The sequence below is a fragment of the Chanodichthys erythropterus genome, chromosome 12 (assembly GCF_024489055.1).
Source record: "Chanodichthys erythropterus isolate Z2021 chromosome 12, ASM2448905v1, whole genome shotgun sequence".
NCBI lineage: Eukaryota > Metazoa > Chordata > Actinopteri > Cypriniformes > Xenocyprididae > Chanodichthys > Chanodichthys erythropterus.
In genome coordinates this window covers 21,960,733-21,982,118 of record NC_090232.1, presented here as the reverse complement: position 1 = coordinate 21,982,118, position 21,386 = coordinate 21,960,733, and the positions used below count along the sequence as shown (strand labels likewise).

Genomic DNA, 21,386 nt, shown 5'->3' with positions numbered 1-21,386 from the left:
TATTATTTGAAGGAATGCTAAAAATCTCTATATTGTTCTTTATACATATCTTTTACTCTTTATGAATGTCATCTTCTGGATTTTTTTAGCTTTTGAGAAGCTCAAGGACTGTATATCTTTGGTAATTGTGATATTGTCTGGCAGTAAAGCAGTATTAAAGCAAATTACCTCAGTATATTTGTAGCAGCTGCCTCATACAGGACTCTTAGGAAATGGTGTAAAATATATTTTTTGCAAATAAAGAAATAAAATATCTGCTGAATCTTTTTCATATCTTTGTCATTTTTGTGCCAAATTATGGATAGTAGTAATCGTAAGAGTATCTATGAATATAATTGATAAAATCATTATTTAAAGGAACACTCCACTTTTTTTGAAAATAGGCTCATTTTCCAACTCCCCTAGAGTTAAACAGTTGAGTTTTACCGTTTTGGAATCCATTCAGCCAATCTCCGGTTCTGGCGGTACCACTTTTAGCATAGCTTAGCATAGTTCATTGAATCTGATTAGACTGTTAGCATCGCGTTTAAAAATGACCAAAGAGTTTTGATATTTTTCCTTTTTAAAACTTGACTCTTCTGTATAAATCGTGTACTAAGACCAACGGAAAATAAAAAGTTGTGATTTTCTAGGCTGATATGGCTAGGAACTATACTCTCATTCAGGCGTAATAATCAAGGAACTTTGCTGCCGTTTCATGGCTGCAGCAGTGCAATGATATTACGCAGCGTCTCTCACAAACGTCTCCATGGTTGCAAGGTACGTTCCCTGTGCAAGCAGGGGCTCACGAGCGCTGCGTAATATCATTGCGCCTGCTGCAGCCATGGAACGGCAGCAAAGTTCCTTGATTATTACGCCTGAATGAGAGTATAGTTCCTAGCCATATCAGCCTAGAAAATCACAACTTTTTATTTTCCGTTGGTCTTAGTACACGATTTATACAGAAGAGTCAAGTTTTAAAAAGGAAAAATATCAAAACTCTTTGGTCATTTTTAAGCGAGATGCTAACGGTCTAATCAGATTCAATGAACTATGCTAAGCTATGCTAAAAGTGGTACCGCCAGAACCGGAGATCGGCTGAATGGATTCGAAAACGGTAAAACTCAACTGTTTAACTCTAGGGGAGTTGGACAATGAGCCTATTTTCAAAAAAAGTGGAGTGTTCCTTTAACTATACCTATATAATGGTAAAACACTGTCAATTAAAAGAATAAAACATTAATTACTGGTTACATTTATTTGATTGTATTGTTTGATCTATGAATGTGTTCAATTTATGAATTCATGTGTTAACACTTTACATGGTTACATGGTAATGTTCAAATGTATTGGCTTAGTAATTGCACAAAGTAACAATGCTGATGATTTCATGGATGCAGTGTGTTTCTAGCCATTTTCTATCAGAATTTAATGAGGTTTTATATTGGTTTCCACTACATATTTTGATCTGCAAATGTATTAACCAAAGCAACACAATTCCCTATAAGAATTAGAATTTATTAAGTTTTATAGCAGAGAATGAAGTGTTTATCAGTTCTGCATGGATTTCAAGGTTATGGACGGTGCACATCTCCATTTCCCGGAGTAAAGGTGAGAAGCAGATTTTAAGATAAAGGTCGAGGTGGTATTTTGGTCTTTAGGACGTACCTGTCACGTTCCAGCAACGTACCACTATAACGTCGCCACGACGAATATGGGAATCACAAAGTTACGTCGCTGGAACGTTATTCGGGACGTCGTTGCAACTAATATGAGCCGATCCAGTTACGTTTTTACAACGTGCCAGTTTGGTCGTTGAGACGTACCTGTCACGTTCCAGCGATGTACCGCTATAACGTCGCCACGACGAATATGGGAATCACAAAGTTACGTCGCTGGAACGTTATTCGGGACGTCGTTGCAACTAATATGAGCCAATCTGGTTACATTTTTACAACGTGCCAGTTTGGTCGTTGAGACGTACTCCTCACGTTACAGAGACGTACCACTATAACGTCGCCACGACGAATATGGGAATCACAAAGTTACGTCCCTAGAACGTTATTTGGTACGTCGCTACAACGAATATGGTCCGGTCCAGTTACGTCGTCACAACGTAACTGTGTTAGCTGGGTATAGTTCATGAGGAACATGATCTGGATCTGGACCAGAGCAAAGCGCCATTATCGTCAAATATCAAAATAAACATTGTTATCAGTTTCAAGGTTAGTGTTACGAATACAGCTTCCCCGGTGCATCCTCTGGACCACCGGAGGGAGCCGTCACCCGAATATTGACTCTTAGCATCTGGACTCCATTACCCATAGGCCCGCATTCCTGGGACTGATCACTTCCACACCTGCATCCACTCACTCTCACACTATTTAAGACACACACACACACACACACTATCGCGAAGTCTTGATTTGCTGTAAGTGATCATTTCTGAGCGTTTCTCTGTGGATTGAACTTCTGTTATTACCTGGACTGTTTATCTCTGCCGAACCTCCGCTGCCTGCCTTGTTTACTGCCTGTTATTCGACTTTGTGATTGTTTTGCCGCCTGTCTCGATCCCTTGCCTGTGACTCGACTCTGTCTTCTTGCTGCCAGCCTCGACCACATTGCATGTTCCTGTTTACGGTACTGTCTTACCCCTGTCTGTTACCACTGCCTTCCTAATAAAGCTGCAAATGGATCCATTGTCTACTGACCCATCATTACAGAAGACTTCGCCACTCAGCGATCCAGCAGCACTGGCCCAGCTCTCCACAGAGTTGTCAGCTCAAGCCAGCCAATTAGCCATGCACCACCACCAGCTCACACGTCTCACTTCTCTCACGGAGGAGCTGGTGAAAACGCTGCAGGGCCTACGCCTCAATCCCACTGAGGTCTCCACACCGCCACCAGCTGCACCCATCACCCCCACGCCAGCCAGTCACCCACCTGTGAACCCACGTCTGGCTCTCCCAGAGAAGTTTGATGGAACACCAAACAAATGTAAGGGCTTCCTGCTGCAATGTTCGCTATATGTGAATCAACAACCCTCTTTGTATGCCACAGACCCCAGTCATATCTCTTTCGTCTGTTCTCTGCTGACTGGTAAAGCTCTGGATTGGGCCACAGCTGTCTGGCGGGACGATGGTTCGGCGTTCCTCTCATTTACCGACTTCCTACAGCGATTCAGAGAGATATTCGAACACTCAGCGGGCGGCCTGAGCCCGGGCGATCAACTGCTCTCCTTGACCCAAGGCAAAACCACGGCGGCCGAATACGCTTTACAATTCCGCACTCTGGCAGCACAAACGAACTGGGTGGAGCACACACTGAAGCTGCTATTCCGTCGTGGATTATCAATGGAATTACAAGCGGAGCTGGCATGTCGCGACGAGGGCAGCTCACTGAATTCCTTCATCGAATTGGCCATCCATGTTGACAACTTACTTCGCACTCGACGTCCCACCCGGGCAGCCACTACCAACAGCTTGAATCCTGAGCCCATGCAACTCGGTTTTACACCTCTCAAACCAGAAGAGAGGGAGAGAAGACGACAACTACACCTCTGCTTCTACTGCGGGCAATCGGGCCACATCAAAGTTAACTGCCCAATCCGACCAGAGTCTACGAATCCCAAAGCGGTGAGTTCCATCCAAGCTCATAACCACTCATCAAACAGCTTCAAAATTCCTGTTCAACTCACACTTACTGATCGTATTATCTCCACACACGCGCTGCTGGACTCTGGGGCAGCAGGGAATTTTATGTCAGATACTTTCGTCACAGAACACAACATTCCATTAATCGACTGCCATTCTGTATTGACAGTGGAAGCGTTAGATGGGAAGCCAATCGGAAGAGGAAAAGTAGCCCATCTCACCTCTGAGCTTCAACTTCAAGTTGGCATCCTTCATCAAGAACTGATCAGTTTCTATGTCATTCACTCACCGCATAACCCCATCATCCTGGGTCTGCCTTGGTTACGCTCACATAACCCACACGTATCATGGAGAGAGGGGGAAATACTCCAGTGGGACAGCTGCTGCCTCAGCCACTGTCTGCGACCAGTAAAACCACTACCACTACGAGCACTAACGTTGCATGCCGAGAACCCCGAGAAAGTGAACATTCCATGTACGCCGATCTTGCAGTAGCCTTCAGCAAACAGAAAGCCACCGAACTTCCTCCGCACCGCTCCAGTGACTGTGCCATTGAACTTCTACCCGGCACAGTTCCTCCCAAGGGTCGGATCTTCCCTCTCTCTCAACCCGAAACCACAGCCATGAACACTTACATTGAGGAGGAATTAACCAAGGGGTTCATCCGTCCATCCACCTCACCGGCATCTGCAGGATTCTTCTTCGTCAAGAAGAAAGACGGAGGCCTAAGACCCTGTATTGATTACCGTGGTCTAAACGACATAACCGTGAAATTCCGTTATCCCCTGCCTCTAGTGCCAGCAGCCCTTGAACAGTTAAGACAGGCCAAGTACTTCACAAAATTAGATCTCCGGTGCGCCTACAATCTTATTCGTATTCGAGAAGGGGATGAATGGAAGACAGCCTTTTCCACAACGTCCGGTCACTATGAAACCCTCGTCATGCCGTTCGGGCTATCCAACAGTCCAGCTGTGTTCCAATCATACATGAATGACGTATTCAGAGACATGTTAAATCGCTGGGTCATAATTTACATTGACGACATTCTAATCTACTCAAACTCCCTTGACGAACACATTCAACATGTGAGAGCCGTTCTACAGAGACTCATCGAACATCAATTATACACCAAAGCTGAAAAATGTGAATTCCACCAAACCTCCACCGCCTTCCTCGGATATATCATCAGTAGAGACTGGGTCGCCATGGACGACGGCAAGGTAAAGGCGGTACTGGAATGGCCCAAACCACACACGTTGAAGGAATTACAGCGATTCCTGGGATTTGCCAACTTCTATAGACGGTTTATTCGAAACTTCAGTTGTGTAGCTGCTCCCCTGACCTCCATGACTAAACGCTCATCGCCTCGCCTCCAGTGGTCCAGGGAAGCAGACGTAGCTTTTCAAGAACTCAAGAACCGTTTCACAACAGCCCCCATTCTCCGCCATCCGGATCCTGAACGGCCGTTCATCGTAGAGGTAGATGCCTCCAACACTGATTTAGGCGCTGTTCTTTCCCAACGTCATGGCAATCCTGAAAAGATGTATCCCTGCGCCTTCTACTCCCGTAAGTTGACAGCAGCTGAAAGGAATTACGATGTAGGGGACCGGGAGTTACTGGCCATGAAGGCCGTCCTCGAGGAATGGCGCCATTGGTTGGAGGGGGCACAACACTCATTCACTGTTCTCACCGACCATAAGAATCTCGAATATCTTCGCACAGGCAAGAGACTGAATCCACGACAGGCCCGCTGGGCTATGTTCTTCACTCTGTTCCACTTTCATGTCACATACAAGCCTGGTTCGAAGAACACCAAAGCCGACGCATTGTCACGTCAATCTGAACACACTGAGCAGCCCAAAACCACTGAACACATTATTCCTGAGTCACTCCTTCTTGCACCCGTTCAATGGGATATTATGACCGAATTGACACAGACCAACGATCAGACCCCTCCACCTACCACCTGTCCACCCAACCGCACATACGTTCCTGCACACATGAGAGAAAGGGTTCTCCATCATGTACATGACTCACCCAGTTCTGGTCACCCTGGTATCTCCGCCACCCTCAATTTGATACAGAATCGTTTCTGGTGGGAATCCTTACCACGAGATGTCACACAGTTCATCCATCGCTGTACAGCCTGTCAGACCTCCAAGCCATCTCACCAGTCACCAGCCGGGTTACTGCAACCACTTCCCGTTCCACAGCGCCCATGGTCCCACATCTCCATAGACTTTGTCACAGATCTGCCGCTCTCTCAGGGCAACACCTGTATCCTCACCGTAGTAGATCGTTTCTCCAAAGCTTGCCGGCTAATCTCACTTCCCAAACTGCCCACCGCCCTCGAGACGGCAGAACTTCTATGCAACTACGTGTTCAGGTTTTATGGTTTACCCGATGACATTGTGTCAGACAGGGGTCCTCAGTTCACTTCCAGGGTCTGGACCGCCTTCTTCAAGAACTTGAACGTGAACATCAGCCTTACGTCGGGCTATCATCCTGAGTCGAATGGACAAATGGAACGCCTAAACCAGGAACTTACTCGCTTTCTCCGAACCTATTGCCAGCATCAACAAGCAGAATGGAGCCGCTATCTCATGTGGGCGGAGTATGCCCAAAATTCGTTAAGGAAACCTTCAACTGGCATTACCCCGTTCCAGTGTGTCTTGGGTTATCAACCACCACTGTTTCCCTGGTCCGGTGAACCCTCGGAATTACCGGCGGTCAATGCGTGGATGCAGAAGAGTGAGGAGACCTGGGACTTGGCTCATCATCATCTCCAGCGCGCAGTCAGGAGACAAGAAGCGCAGGCCAATCGGCGTCGTCGACCCCATCCTCAGTACATCGTGGGCCAGTGGGTGTGGCTGTCCACACGAGACCTCCGCTTGAGACTACCCTGCAGAAAGCTCAGTCCCAGGTATGTCGGGCCTTTCCAAATTCTAAAACAAATCACTCCAGTATCTTTCCGTTTAGATCTGCCTTCTAATTATCACATTTCTCCCACTTTTCATGTTTCGCTACTGAAACCCGCCGGCGGTCCGAGAGGGGAGCCGGAGGGAGCTGAGGGTCCACGTCCCCCACCGCTGATAATCGAGGGCGAGGAGGCTTTTCATGTTCGAGAGTTGCTCGATTCCCGACGCCGGGGTCCGAGGCTCCAGTACCTGGTGGACTGGGAGGGGTACGGTCCAGAGGAGCGATCCTGGGTCAACGCCAGCGACATTCTGGACCCCAATCTCATGGAAGAGTTCCATCGGACGCATCCGGAAAGACCGGCCCCGCGACCTCGTGGAAGACCTTGGCGTCCGCCTCCTCGCGTCAGGAGCCGCTCGCAGGGTGGGGGCTCTGTTACGAATACAGCTTCCCCGGTGCATCCTCCGGACCACCGGAGGGAGCCGTCACCCGAATATTGACTCTTAGCATCTGGACTCCATTACCCATAGGCCCGCATTCCTGGGACTGTTCACTTCCACACCTGCATCGACTCACTCACACTATTTAAGACACACACACACACACACACACACACACACACACACTATCGCGAAGTCTTGATTTGCTGTAAGTGATCATTTCTGAGCGTTTCTCTGTGGATTGAACTTCTGTTATTACCTGGACTGTTTATCTCTGCCGAACCTCCGCTGCCTGCCTTGTTTACTGCCTGTTCTTCGACTCTGTGATTGTTTTGCCGCCTGTCTCGACCCCTTGCCTGTGACTCGACTCTGTCTCCTTGCTGCCAGCCTCGACCATTGCATGTTCCTGTTTACGGTACTGTCTTACCCCTGTCTGTTACCACTGCCTTCCTAATAAAGCTGCAAATGGATCCATTGTCTACTGACCCATCATTACAGTTAGTATTAACTATTCATACTGTTTGTATGTTTTATAACCGGGCCTCACAGGGTGCGAGATTTTTTTGCACAATTTTAAACCTCCACATAAGTTCCGTAACAACGCAGCAATTTCCACACACTCACGTCACGTGGTGAAGGTACGGTCTCATATGAATATAAAATAAAACAATACACGTACTTTGTGCTTAAAATGGGTCTAAAATGCCAAATAATAGTAAAAAATATTTATTTCTGTATACAGTAGCTAAAACAGCTTGTGAAAATTAAAATATTAAATTCTGTAATATTAAAAAATGTTAAATGCTGTTAAATAGGCTATCTTCTTATAGGCCTATTTATGTTTTATTTTTGTAATGTGCTTTTGTAAAGTCATACTAATGTTATAACAGGCATATTGTTATGAACTGCTTCTACAGTGGTTATTAATAGTGTAAAAGTATTTTTTGGTGAATTGAATTAAAACCAGAGCAAAAATCATAATAATAATAATGTAATAATAGCCTATAAAGGAACCCACAACAATTAAAAACAAAAACATTCAAAAAATGTATTGTCCTTGTTTTTTAAATAGATAGGCCTAATACAAATTTGACCACTCAAATAGGAAATGTCCCCAGTTTCCATTTCAGAAATCTGGTCACCTAATTCAAAAATAGTTATCTGCATGATGCCTGATGCCTTTAAGGTCGGTGATATTTAATTTAAATGACATGTAAAATAAAGACATACATGGTGATGTAATGGTGTTTTCTGGAAGGGACTAAAGAACAAAGTATTTTTTTATAAGCTGAAAGGTATAATACTAATGTTTTTATTATGTTAGATAGGCATAACAGCTTCAGGTTGTGTTTTACTGTTGGTAACATGTCCCACATTGTCCCACACAAACTTAGCAATCGTCCCACATTTGGTTTGTTTGATGGTGGTCACCCTATCGTCATGGTACGGTGCTCTCTAGTGGTAAATTTCCCAGTTTGCCCAGCGCTTCCGGCGGCCCTGCTCACACCGCCCAGCGCACTCGATGGCATGCGAGTTAAAGGCTTACAAAGATAAACATTTGCTCAATGTGTCTGCAGTCCTCCACAGCCACACTGTATACATAAAACGAGTCTCAAATTACCCTTCCTGACATAAAGCGTTCACCACTGCCACCAGTAGCTCTAACCTCTGGGAAATAAACACTGCGCACCAGAAATTATGTCACTTCAAGGACCCCCGAATTACACGCTTAGTTAAATGTCAGTCTCATCTCCTTTTATGTCCGTGGAACATACCATATCTGCCCCTAATATCTAGAATGGTTGATTGCATCACCACATAACAATAGATATTAAGGCAATTCTAAGATTGCATTTTATGCGTTTGTTGTGCACTAAAGTCTGTCAATCATCATTAGAGCGCCACCCTCAGGCAGAATAATGCAAGGACTTTAGAAGTCTGCCAAAAGTGTGTGTGTTCAGCGATTAAAATATAAAGCTTTCAAAATATTTATCATAAACTAGTGCTAATTCCTAGAATCTGCCCTACCTAATTTTATTACCAGGAGCTGGTACCGTGTGTATGTGTGTACCTTCTCACCGATGCTTCCTGATGGTTTACAGCAGTGGTCACCAACCTTTTTAAGCCCAAGGTCCCTGACCTCGACCTTTATGAAAGACAAGATCTACTTGATAGAAAAAGACAGCCCAGATTGTATTTAATATTTTTTTCGTGGCCAATTTAGATTCTGATTTAATTCATTTTTACAAGCAAATTGGCCGATTCTCATACTGGTTGCAGATTATTATTATTATTATTATTATTATTATTATTATTATTATTATAAACAAAAATACATAGCCATTTCAAATTAGAAGGAACCACTGCTTTTTAATCACAATCCAAACAAATATGCTATCACATTGGATGAGCAGGGTTTTTTTTATTTCAATTAATTGAGATTTAATTTCAAGATTTAAAGCAAAAACACAACGGTCTGACTTTATCTTTGTGAAATTATAAATGCTACACACACACAACAAAAGCTTTAAACAAAAACAGCAGGCTGAATGAGACGCAGATTCACTCTCTGACAGCAGGTGGCGCTTATGGAGCAGCAGTGATACAGCGTTTCCTTGGTTACCGCTGTGTAAACAAAGCTGAACTGCGCTAATAATTAGCTACTTTATTCGGAGGTAAGAGGAAAATAAAATGCCATTACCATCGATTTTTTTAGTAGTAATTCCTTTTAGAGATGCATTCATATAACCCTTCACCCCTAATTCAATATTTATATTTTCTTCCTATATTTCGAGCATCGTGAACAGTGAGCTGCTCTGCCTGCTACAGAATTTTCTCCTCTTCGCGTCCGTCTTCAGCGACTCTGGCCTCTTGTTTACGGCAGTTTACAGACTCGGACATGATGTGACCTATTTACCTTTATCACTGTCCCAGTAGCTCCCGAAAATAACAGAAAAATAAATACAAAAATACAGTACAAAGACTGGAGAAATGTAATGTATTTTTGCACTTATATTTCTGTTGTTTTCGCGAGCTACTGGAACAGTGATAAAGATCGACCGGTCGATCGCGATCGACGGGTTGGCGACCACTGGTTTAGAGATTACTCCGAGTCACCCCCTGTCATTTCAAAGAATAGTACAACGGCGAGCGCGTCAAGTAAAAATGCCTAGACCGTTTGGGGAGGAGAACGTGCAGTCAGCGGAGGCTCTCGCTGCCAAGCTGGTGTTCATTTGTTGCTCCTGCTCCAAAGTGACTCTCTAGCTCTTTGAAACAACTTTCAAACTTTTTTAATCCTGTGGCGATGTACCCAGTGTAATAAAGCTGGAACAATTTTGTGAAGAAATAGAAAATAATGATCAGTAGCCTACCACAGAAGACAAACATGTGCGATATAGCACCGAGGGGAAATTAATTTCATATTTTTATTTATTTCGAGTTTTATAGGCTTCATTATTGTTAAATTAAACTCTTAATTTTATAACACTTTCTTAAAACTGTAATACCTAAATATGTGTAAATGCACATTTTTGTGGTTTTATGCCGTTTCAGATTTGGTTTCTGTGCCATTTTTTTCAGTGTTCTGTGTTCCTGTAAATTTACAGTCAGAAGACGCTACTGGTAGTAACAAAATGTAGCTACATTTGCTTATAAATGTCCTGAAAAGAGACTGAACTGTTATTACTTCATTATCTCAGGTGTTATTATATCCTCCTGGGACCCAGAAATAGACTTCTGTCCTCTGTAGTGGACATTATATTTGAGTGATTTTCTCTGACATCATACATGTCAAAGTTTTAAGTCTGGATGTCCTGTAAAGAGCACATTCAGGGCTTTGCAGAGATACCAGATTTTTAGAGGTTTCGCCATTACAACAACAACTTCTTGGTCTTTAATTATGACTGAAAATGAAAATAAGAGTGCTAATGGAAATATGATAATATTTTGTGATTAAATTTAAAATTTATTTAAATCTGATTAATTTTCAAATTGTTTATTATAAATCAACATCTCAGGAAAATGTTATGGGGTTTCAAATCAAAATATGACTTTCTGTTATGAAACAGAAAATTGATTTCATACATGTCCACTGTAGAGGACACCAGGACTTAAATCATGTTTATCAGGCATTTTAGGAGACACAACAAGTGAATAGGGAAAGAAATTATATGTCAATATACCTATTAATTATTAGATATTATTATGAAAATGTTGCCAATTATTGCTCCCATTATTACACTTCTTTTTTCATTGCATGTTGCTCCAAGAACAGATTAATATGCAAATTAGATACAGTGTATAGATACATTGTATTGAATGGGGAAACCGATGTATGGCCATTTTACCCTCATATTGCATAAAGTAAAATGGTATATCAATTAATTCCATTATATGTTTTATAACATAGTTGAGAATCATCTTTATACATAGTTTGGTTAAAAACAATATTGAAGCCTAAATATTGATTGGTGGTTAAAAAAAAATCCCATTGTTTTTGCCTATAAATGTCATTTCATGTCATTTTATTTTTTAAACAACTTAGTCCTGGTGTCCACTACAGAGGACATATCATAACATATGAATAAAATATAATTTTTAAAAAAATTTTAATTTTTCATTTGTTTCTTATGCTCTAAACAATATAATGACGTGAAAAAAATGCTAAATTAAAAAAAAAAAAATGTTGGGTCTCAGGAGGATATGCAAAGAAAGAAAACTATGTTGTCTAATATTTAGTGGTTAATCTGTTTTTAAAACCTCAAAGAAAGGGAATGATGTGTCGTTTAGTCCTGCAGAGGACAGTATTGAGTTGAGTTAAGGGAAGTGCATGAGCAGTGAGTGAATGAAGCAGTTGTAAATTCCAGCGTTGGAAGTGAGCATGCCCTGAGTTAGCAGCACCATGTTTGTGTGACATTTAACACTGGCATCGCAGAGTTCTGAATTTTACGACTTTACTAGTGTTTACCAATAAATCTGACTTCAGCCCAGATAGCACAACAATGTTGTGTTTATCCTACATGCTTAAAACAACAGATGCAAGGTTAGAGGGTTTTTTTTGTTGTTGTTTTTTTTTTTTTTTTAACATATACAAATGCATATAGCATTTTAAATAGTAAGTGCTTTTGTTTATTGTTGTGGATTATTTAAGTGTTTATGGAAAAGGTGTGGCAGATTTGTGGTCTTTTTTTTTTTTTTTATACGTTTAATGACATGTAAAATTGTATAAATATAAAATGACGTTTAAAATAAATTGATAAATCATTATAAAAACTCAGTATAATGGGGAAGAAACCAACATATGCAATGACTAAAAAGCTTCATCAACACATACATACACACACATGTTGGGTTTCCATGTTTTATTTGGACATTTCTAGACACAATGTTTTTGGTACTGTACAAACTATACTGTATTGTATCCCCTAATTCTATACCCATCACAGAAAACTTTCTGCATTTTTACATTTTCAAAAAAACATAATTCGGTGTGATTTATAAGCTGTTTTCCTCATGAGAACCAAAAATGTCCCCACAAGGACAAAGATTTTGGATAGTGCCATCTGGGGACATTTTGCCCCCATTTCTTAAGTTTGGTTGATCATACAATATTATCATAGGGCAAAAATGTTTACGAAAACAGGTTTGGCGTGCAGTCCATGGGTAAAGTTTGTTTTTAAATTGAGAACAAACTTTTAGACCCCCTCTTTGAGAATACACAGAGCAGTGAATGTAGGCCTAATGTGGAGAAGGGGAGGAGCTTGAGCGACACCATTGGAAGAAGGTAAGCTAAGACGCTGCTTATATACCCCTGAGAATGTGATTAGTTGAGAGGGTTTACCAAGACTGCACACACACCTGTAGGAAGAGATGGGCATGTGGCTGCCATGTTTGGCCCATTCCATTCCATTCCCAAGCTACAAACACTCTTGAGTTCTCGCCTCGGTCTGCTGACAGTTAGGACCATCTCAGCAGATTTCCCAGGAGGATTAAGGGTACGCTCATAAGATAAAATGTGTCTGTGGTGAGGGAGGTTTGGACTGACACAGATGTGTCCATGCATAATGGTCTGAAACTGCAAAGTGGCAGTGAAAGCATTTATCTAAAAGAGCTCACCTCACCAGCACTATAAAAAGAGATAGCTCTTTTAATAACAATTGCACCCTATTTCTACCTACATATATTTCTATCCATCTGATCTGACTCTCAGAAATATTTTTTGTTGTAAAAATGTATTTAGGTTGATTCAGTCATAATAAATGAAATTTTGCCTTGAAAAAAAAAAAAGAAAAAAAAAAGAGCGTACAACAATTTATGATACTACATACAAAAACAAGGCAAGGGTAGGAACAAGGAACATGGAGCAAAGGCAGGGCTAGGAACTAGGAACAAGGATTAATGCGAAAAACATACAACTAAACAATACTCAGCCCTGTGTGTGTGTCAGGGTGCAGCTTATAAAGGGTCCACTGATGGGAAACAGGTGCGAGTGTGTGATTGGTTACTAGATGGGGAATTATGGGAAATGTAGTCCACAGTGATGTATGACTGTGTGTGCAATGAAATGGTGAACCGGCGACCTCTGGTGGGGAGTAGCAGGATATCCAGCAGCTGCTGGATATGTAACGGAGAACCCCCCGACGATCAGCGGAGACGTGACGTGACTCTGGACGATCAGCGGACACGTGACGTGGCTCTGGACGATCAGCGGAGAAGTGACGTGGCTCTGGACGATCAGCTGAGACGTGACGTGGCTCTGGAAGATCAGCGGAGACGTGACGTGGCTCTGGACGATCAGCTGAGACGTGACGTGGCTCTGGAAGATCAGCGGAGACGTGACGTGGCTCTGGAAGATCAGCGGAGACGTGACAGGGCTCTGGAAGATCAGCGGAGACGTGACAGGGCTCTGGAAGATCAGCAGAGACGTGAAAGGGCTCTGGAGCAGATTCATGGGCTAGAATGGATTCAAGGACTGGAGTGGGCTCATGGGCTGGAACCAATGTGTGTGCAGCCCACACACACCAGATGGCTGTGGCCATAATGGCCAGCGCTGCAATCTCTGGGGGCTCAGGAATGGTAGCCACCTCGTCGGAAGGCTCAGGAGGATCAACTATGACTTGACTTGACTCAGGAAGTTCAACTGTGACTTGACTAGGTTCAGGAAGATCAACTGTGACTTAACTTGGTTCAGGAATGGCAGCCATCTTAGCTGAGGGCTCAAGCGTGGAAGCCATCTTAGCTGAGGGGTCAGGCGTGGCAATTACAGGGCAGGAAGAGGCATAAAGCACAGGGCTAGTAATATTTAAAACAGTACATGCTTGTAATAAAAAATGTTTAACGTAAAAAGTGTTTGAAGAAAAAAGTGAACCAACTGTGAGTCCAAAAATTCCACAAGCGACCCTCGAGGACCATTAGTGATTAAACAGTCCTTTAGTGGTTAGTTTAATCCATAACCAAATAAATCAATGAGATCAAAGTAAGGCAGGTCAGATAAATAGGCAATTTCCAGAAACTTCTGAATATGATCCTCGAGGGTACAATGACCTTGACGTAGGCGGACGAGATGTATTGCTGGGTCCATACTGAGGCTGGAAACGCTCAAAAAGCCGCTGGATCCCGGTATGGCTGAGTCGTGATGACAAGGTGTAGATCCACACGCAGGCTTTAGAATGAGTGTAGTCGTACAGGCAAGGGTCAAACACCAGCAAACAGAAACATAAGGGCAAGGCAGTAGAGTAATCCAAGTCACAGGCAATGGTCAAGGCAGGCAGCAAATGATCATCAAACAAGGAATTAAACAGTCCAGGGTCAAAAACAAGGCAAGGCTAGGAACATGGAACAAAGGCAAGGCTAGGAAGTAGGAACAAGGATTAACGCGGAAAATATACAACTAAACAATACTCAGCCCTGTGTGTGTGTCTGGATGCAGCTTATAAAGGGTCCACTGATGGGAAACATGCGCGAATGTGTGATTGGTTCCTAGATGATGAATTATGGGAAATGTAGTCCAGAGTGATGTATGACTGTCGGTGCGTTCCAAACGGGATATATCGCCCTCCGAAGGGCACTTCGGAGTGAAAATAATCATGGCCGCCATATTGAAGGGTCGTTCCAAACCAAAGTGCTCAAAACTGGCCACTTCAAAGGGCCCTTAGGAATGAAGGATTTCGAAGGGAACAACTGATGGACACTTCGGGCCCCCATGATCCTTTGCACAGGGAAGTTGTTTGACGTCACAGAATGGGTACAGGAGGTTAGGAGTTCGATTTTAACTATAAAGGTATGTATAATATTTTTCTGTACTACTGTAATATTTATACGAGTTAGATTTGGTACATTATTATGGTCAAAATGACATTGTACTTAAAAAAAAAATACTTTACAGCTCATTTATCAGTCCATTCAAATGTTTCAAATACATAGATACAATATAGCCTACATGCGGTAAACCTAAAATAAATAAATAAATAACGTTAAACAAAAGGCGCAGCTTGCACAATTTATCATCCTTGATTGTCTCGTTAAGATGACGCTGAAGTGCGTTCCAAAAGAACAGTTTTTTTTTACCCCTACACCCTTCATCCCTTCGAAGCTCTCACTCCGGAGGGTAAACCCTCTGAAGGGATTAGGGCATAGGGATGAGCCCTTCCGAATGGAACGCAGGGTGTGTGTGCAATGAAATGGTGAACCGGCGACCTCTGGTGGGGAGTAGCAGGAACCAGCAGGCACCGGATACCTAACATATATACAACACTGTCATTCCAAAGTTTGGGAGGTTGGTAAGAATTTTTTATGTTTTTGAAAGAAGTCTTTTATGCTCAACAACACTGCAAAAATATTTTAAAATGTAAATTATTAAAGGTGCCATCGAACGTTTTTTTACAGGATGTAATATAAGTCTCAGGTGTCTCCTGAATGTGTCTGTTAAGTTTCAGCTCAAAATACCCCATAGATTTTTTTTAATTAATTTTTTTAACTGCCTATTTTGGGGCATCATTAACTATGCACAGATTCAGGGGCTGCTGGCCCTTTAAATCTCATGCTCCCTGCCCATCAAGCCCGCGACTCTATAATACAGTGCATTTACAAAGTTCACACAGCTAATATAACCCTCAAATGGATCTTTACAAGATGTTCGTCATGTATGCTGCATGCATGCTTCGGGTCATGTGAGTATATTATTTATTTGGGTGTTTATATTTGATTCTGAATGAGTTTGATAGTACTCCGTGGCTAAAGCTAACATTACACACTGTTGGAGAGATTTATAAAGAATGAAGTTGTGTTTATGAATTATACAGAGTGCAAAAATGAGTTTGAAACTCAGTGTGTGTCTTTTCCATGTACTGAACTCTTCTTATTCAACTATACCAAGGTAAATTCAATTTTTAATTCTAGGGCACCTTTAATGTGATGGAATTTGATGCTCAAAAACAGTTCTTATTATTATCAGAGTTGAAAACAGCTGTGCCACTCAATATTTTCATGAAAACTGTGATACATTTTTTTCAAGGTCAAAAGAATAGCATTTATTTGAAATGTATATTTTTTTGTAACAATGTGAAAGTGTTTATTTTCATTTTAGATCAATTTAATGCATCCTTGCTGAATAAAAGTGTTCTTTTAAAAATCTTTAAAAAAAAAAAAAAAAAAATGACCCCAAACATTTGAATGGTAGTAGCTGTGCATATTTGAATTGTTAATTTCATATATTGTAAATGTAATGCTTCTTCTGATTAAAAAAAAAAAAATAATAAAATAAAATAAAATATATATATATATAGTCGTTTTATTATAAAATGTGGTCACAAATGTATTCATCAGTTTTTGAATGGATATCTAGAATATCAATGGAGAAAATGAATGGGAAAAGAATGGGACACCGATGCCACTGGGGGTGCACAGTTCCTGCAATTCAAATATCTATGGTAATAAGAATTCACTGATTGGTGGATTGTGCTTCAGAATTTTAGGAAGTGTAGTTTGTCACCAGGAGCTTTTAAATGGTTTTCCAATGGTATTAATGTATGCACAAAATACATGTCAAACTAGTACAAATTAAATTACCATTTGTTTTGGTTAACATTGCAAAATAAATATGCACAAATCCACAGTTTCTTACAAACTTAAGAGGTAAACAGGTCTGTCAACACAATGATTATTGTTGGTTGGGACATTATGAGAACACTCTGTACAAAATAGATCCCCACTCCAGTCATTTTGTTTTAAATATACTTTAATCAATGAAAATAAAAATAATATTTGACAAATTCCAATTTTTTTTCTCAGTGCACAGTTCAAACATTTTTCCTATTTCAATTAAGCCCTCAATTCTATTTCAATTGTCGTTCCTAGATGTCTTCAGATAGAAGTCACTTTAAACACCTCATAAAGTAACTGAATAGAAAAGACATTGCACTGTCTAGTGTAATTACTCAAGCAAGTACTTAGTACAAAAGAACCTAGTCTATAAAGTACAGAAATAGTGATATATTGTGCATTTGTTACCTTAAAGGAAGTAGTTTGCCCATGTTGTTTCCAAACCTGCATTATTTATTCTGTGGAACATAAAATATATTTGTAAAATGTCTCATTTTTGGGAACCCAATGTTCTTCAAAATATCTTCTTTTGTAGGCTATTCCACAAGTTTCAAAAGACATGAGTATGATGGAATTTTCCTTTTCATTGAGTGAAAGTTCCCTTGTACACTGTCAGAAAAAATGTGCAAAATTTGTACCTTTAGGGGTACAACGGCTTGTCAGTTTGTTCAGGTTTTTGCCATATGATACACACTGGGTTACCAGACAAACATTTTGTTTTAGCCAGTGTAAGCTAATTGGTAACACTTTATTTTAGGGTCTTTTAACTAGTTGCTTATTAGAATGCATATTATTAGAATATGCCTTATTCTGCATGACCTTATTGTATACATTCTTAATCCTACCCAATACCTAAACTTATCAACTACCTTGCTATTAACTATTAATAAGCAGTAAATTAAAAGTTTATTAAGGGAATGGTCGTAGTTAAAAGTTTATATGTGTTCCCTATACTAAAGTGTTACCAGCTAATTGTTGTGTCTCACAACCTAGGGAGCTGACTGCTTTTTTGACAGTGTGCTATGAACCAGGGTGTTTAAAGCCAATATGAAAATATTCTGTGTAACTGCTTTTAAATACGCTTAATATTGTAATTCATTATAGCCTACTTACATGTAATCTCTGAGACTGTAATGTAAATAGTTTCCAAACAGATAGATATACAGAGAAAGCACGCTGTTTCCCGGTGGAGATTGATGAGCACCCCCTCCCCAGAGCTCCTGGTGTTTCTATAGTAATTTCCAGCCAATGATCAGTTGGTGTCCACATCCCCATCCTCCTCACCTCAGCACCAATCAGCCACACACAGCGACAGGAGACACCTCACCTCCAGTCATCGCTCCACGGACAACAGCCTCAACCCGGACGCCATCACAAACATATACCTTTCCATCTACTTTTCTTCGCATGAACAATGGCGTTTTGTGCGTAAAGATGGTGTTTGTGTAGTGATCACTCGGCGCGCGTATTTTGTGTATTCATCGCAGTAATGTGCTGCTCTAGTGTCTGGATTGTCTGGTAGGTGATGCTCTTTCATTTTTTTCTCGCTTAGCGATGTGGCGCATGCTTTCTGAATGTCCACTGTTTTATTATTTATTTCGGGTGGTTTTGTAGTCACCAGAGTGATTAAATCCCATTATGCAATTTGATCTGTACGTCTCGGGCTGTAATCGAAGGCACAGTTGTCTACTCTCGACCTCTTTCTGTCTCCTCTGAGTATCGGATATTTCTTATTCTCTGAACTTTGTTTAGCTACAGCTTGAAAATTGACGTTTTAAAAGCACCTTTTACTGAAAAACATCAGCGATGATAATAACAGTAAATGAATAATTAGCATCATCAATACATTGTACATTGCTTCTCAGAACAGATAAAACTTCGTACGCTTGCAAGTGTAAAGTGATATGTGTTAGGTTACTTAGTTTTGTTCTGTTTACCTTTAATTAGGAAGTTATAAAACAGCATGAACCTCTTTAATAAACTTAATAAAGAAACATTATTGGCTTCATGTGAGGTCTCAGATGATTAATGGCGGGGTCTTAGATATGAATGGGTTTCCAGTGTTGTCTCTCAGGTGGAAATGTTCTATTAAATTTAGAACCAGATGTTCACAGTGCTTTGAATTGCTTTAGTCTTCTTGCAGTGTACCATAGGCAGTCAGTGACAGAGTCTAGTGAAAGGAAATGCAAGAAGAGGAAGATGTGTCTAATGGGCTTTTATCTGTGGCAACAAAACCCAGCCAGACTGTGAGATCGGAAATGGATTCCCCCCCCCCCCCCCCCCCATACACACACTACAGTTGTCAAGGTCTGAGACGTGGTTGGAGAGAGCCTAACAAAGCATGTAGAATTGTAGAATTGGGTGAATCTTGACAATGTGATTCATTCTACATGTTTTCATAAGAACTTTGTGCTTGATCCATGATCACTTATACGATTTTCTTTGAGGCTGCTTGTAGCTATTTGAGATATTATTGAAAAACTTATTTATTTATTTATTTTTACATAAAATGTTTCTATTATGATGCCACTTATTTGTAGTGGTCTTATACTAAAATTACTACAGTAAATAATTAGTGACTTTTTTCGGTCTTGGTGGTCCAATCATATGATTTTCACACATGCAAATGTCTGTTTCCCATTGTTATGCAACATTAAAGTTTCATATCTACAATGGTAAGTCACAAGATTAGAATCCCAATTTTATGACTAAAGCAATCAGTAATTTTTCACTGGATTTGAGTAACTTGGAAGTGTCAGATGATGAACAGGAAATATTTGTCACTTGTATCCGTAATTGTTGTTCTCTTGTTTTAGTGGAGAGGATAAACCAGGATGGTAACGTCTTGTGTCTAACAAGCTTCACCTTGACAAAAACCAACTGCCACCCTCCCCCCAAATATTTCTTGTGAGCGCTTGAAACTTAGCAGTCATGTCTAATCTTAACAATGCACTTTGCATTGAAAGCGGCCAAAGCACTGACGTGTCACTCTTGCAAAAGGATAATCTTCAGGACGGTGGATTAAGCCAGCTGTTGGATTACAATGCAGAAATGGAAAGGTACAGGTCGTTTGCAAACTTTTACAAAACCAATGGGGCATTTCCACAGACTGCTAAGATTGCCCGCATAACGACACCAATTTTTCCCAGCGCCAGAATCGGTGTGTCCCCTTGGAACTGTGATAACAGCATGCTCTGGGGAAGGAAATCAGCAGCAATAAACCCTAATAGGACCAGCATGCATAGAAATGACTCCCAAAGGCCGGGGAAACCTGGCGTGCCGCCAGAGACGCTGCAAATGGCAAATAATAATTTCCTCTCTAGCTTATCCCCTGAACACTGCAGACCTTTAGCAGGAGAATGCATGAACAAGCTGAAATGCGGTGCTGCTGAAGCAGAGATAATGAATCTCCCGGAACGTGTTGGAACTTTTTCCGCTATTCCGGCTTTAGGGGGCATCTCATTACCTCCCGGGGTCATCGTCATGACAGCCCTTCACTCCCCCGCAGCCTCAGCAGCCGTTACAGACAGTGCGTTTCAAATTGCCAATCTGGCAGACTGCCCACAGAATAATTCCTCCGCATCCAGCGGAAACCCAGCGAAAAAGAAAAGGAAAAGGTGTGGGGTCTGCGCGCCCTGCAGGAGGCTAATCAACTGTGGAGTGTGCAGCAGTTGTCGGAACCGTAAGACGGGCCACCAGATCTGCAAGTTTCGGAAATGCGAGGAGCTAAAAAAGAAGCCTGGCTCATCACTAGAGGTGAGACGACGGCTCAGACACCACACTCCCCCTCCCTCCCTCCGTGCTCTCAAAAGCATTAACCTTTCCTTCTAGTCACGTTTCTAAGCCCTTGAAAATTGTTTCCATGCCCACCCATGCCTGAACATCCCCCCGGCTTCTCAAATCTGCCTACCCGCCTAGCCTAATTGGCAGTAATTAGGGGTGTTTGTGCGGAGCGCAAGCTGAGCTTGGCTCAGACACCCCTAATTGCTGCCAGTCAGGCTGGGGCTGGAACGCATCCGAACAACCCAGGGCTTGGCTCTGCTCCAAGCTGAGCTGGGAAATGGTTTTCAGCAGAGAGCCATCCTTCTCTGCACTTGGTCATTTTAACCAATTATAGAAACTGTCTCCTGACGAGGCTAGTCGATCTTCCCCACAATGAGAGCAATAGGAAAATTCCTACTGCTGTTCTTCTATCACACTTGGGATGGGGAAAGTCTTGATTCTCTTCCTGATGTCCTTACACACTGAAAAGAAAATATCAAAAACAATCAAATGAATTATCCACTTATTATTTCTGACA

The 21,386-nt window shown here is 41.6% G+C and overlaps 1 protein-coding gene across 1 annotated transcript; it reads left to right on the top strand.

Moving 5' to 3' along the window:
• The first annotated feature begins 20,017 nt into the window (after window positions 1-20,017).
• cxxc4 (CXXC finger 4) lies at window positions 20,018-20,917 on the top strand. Its single transcript, XM_067404076.1, has one exon. It carries the CDS (start codon window positions 20,018-20,020, stop codon window positions 20,915-20,917), a length of 900 nt encoding a protein of 299 aa, XP_067260177.1.
• The last annotated feature ends 469 nt before the right edge of the window (window positions 20,918-21,386 follow it).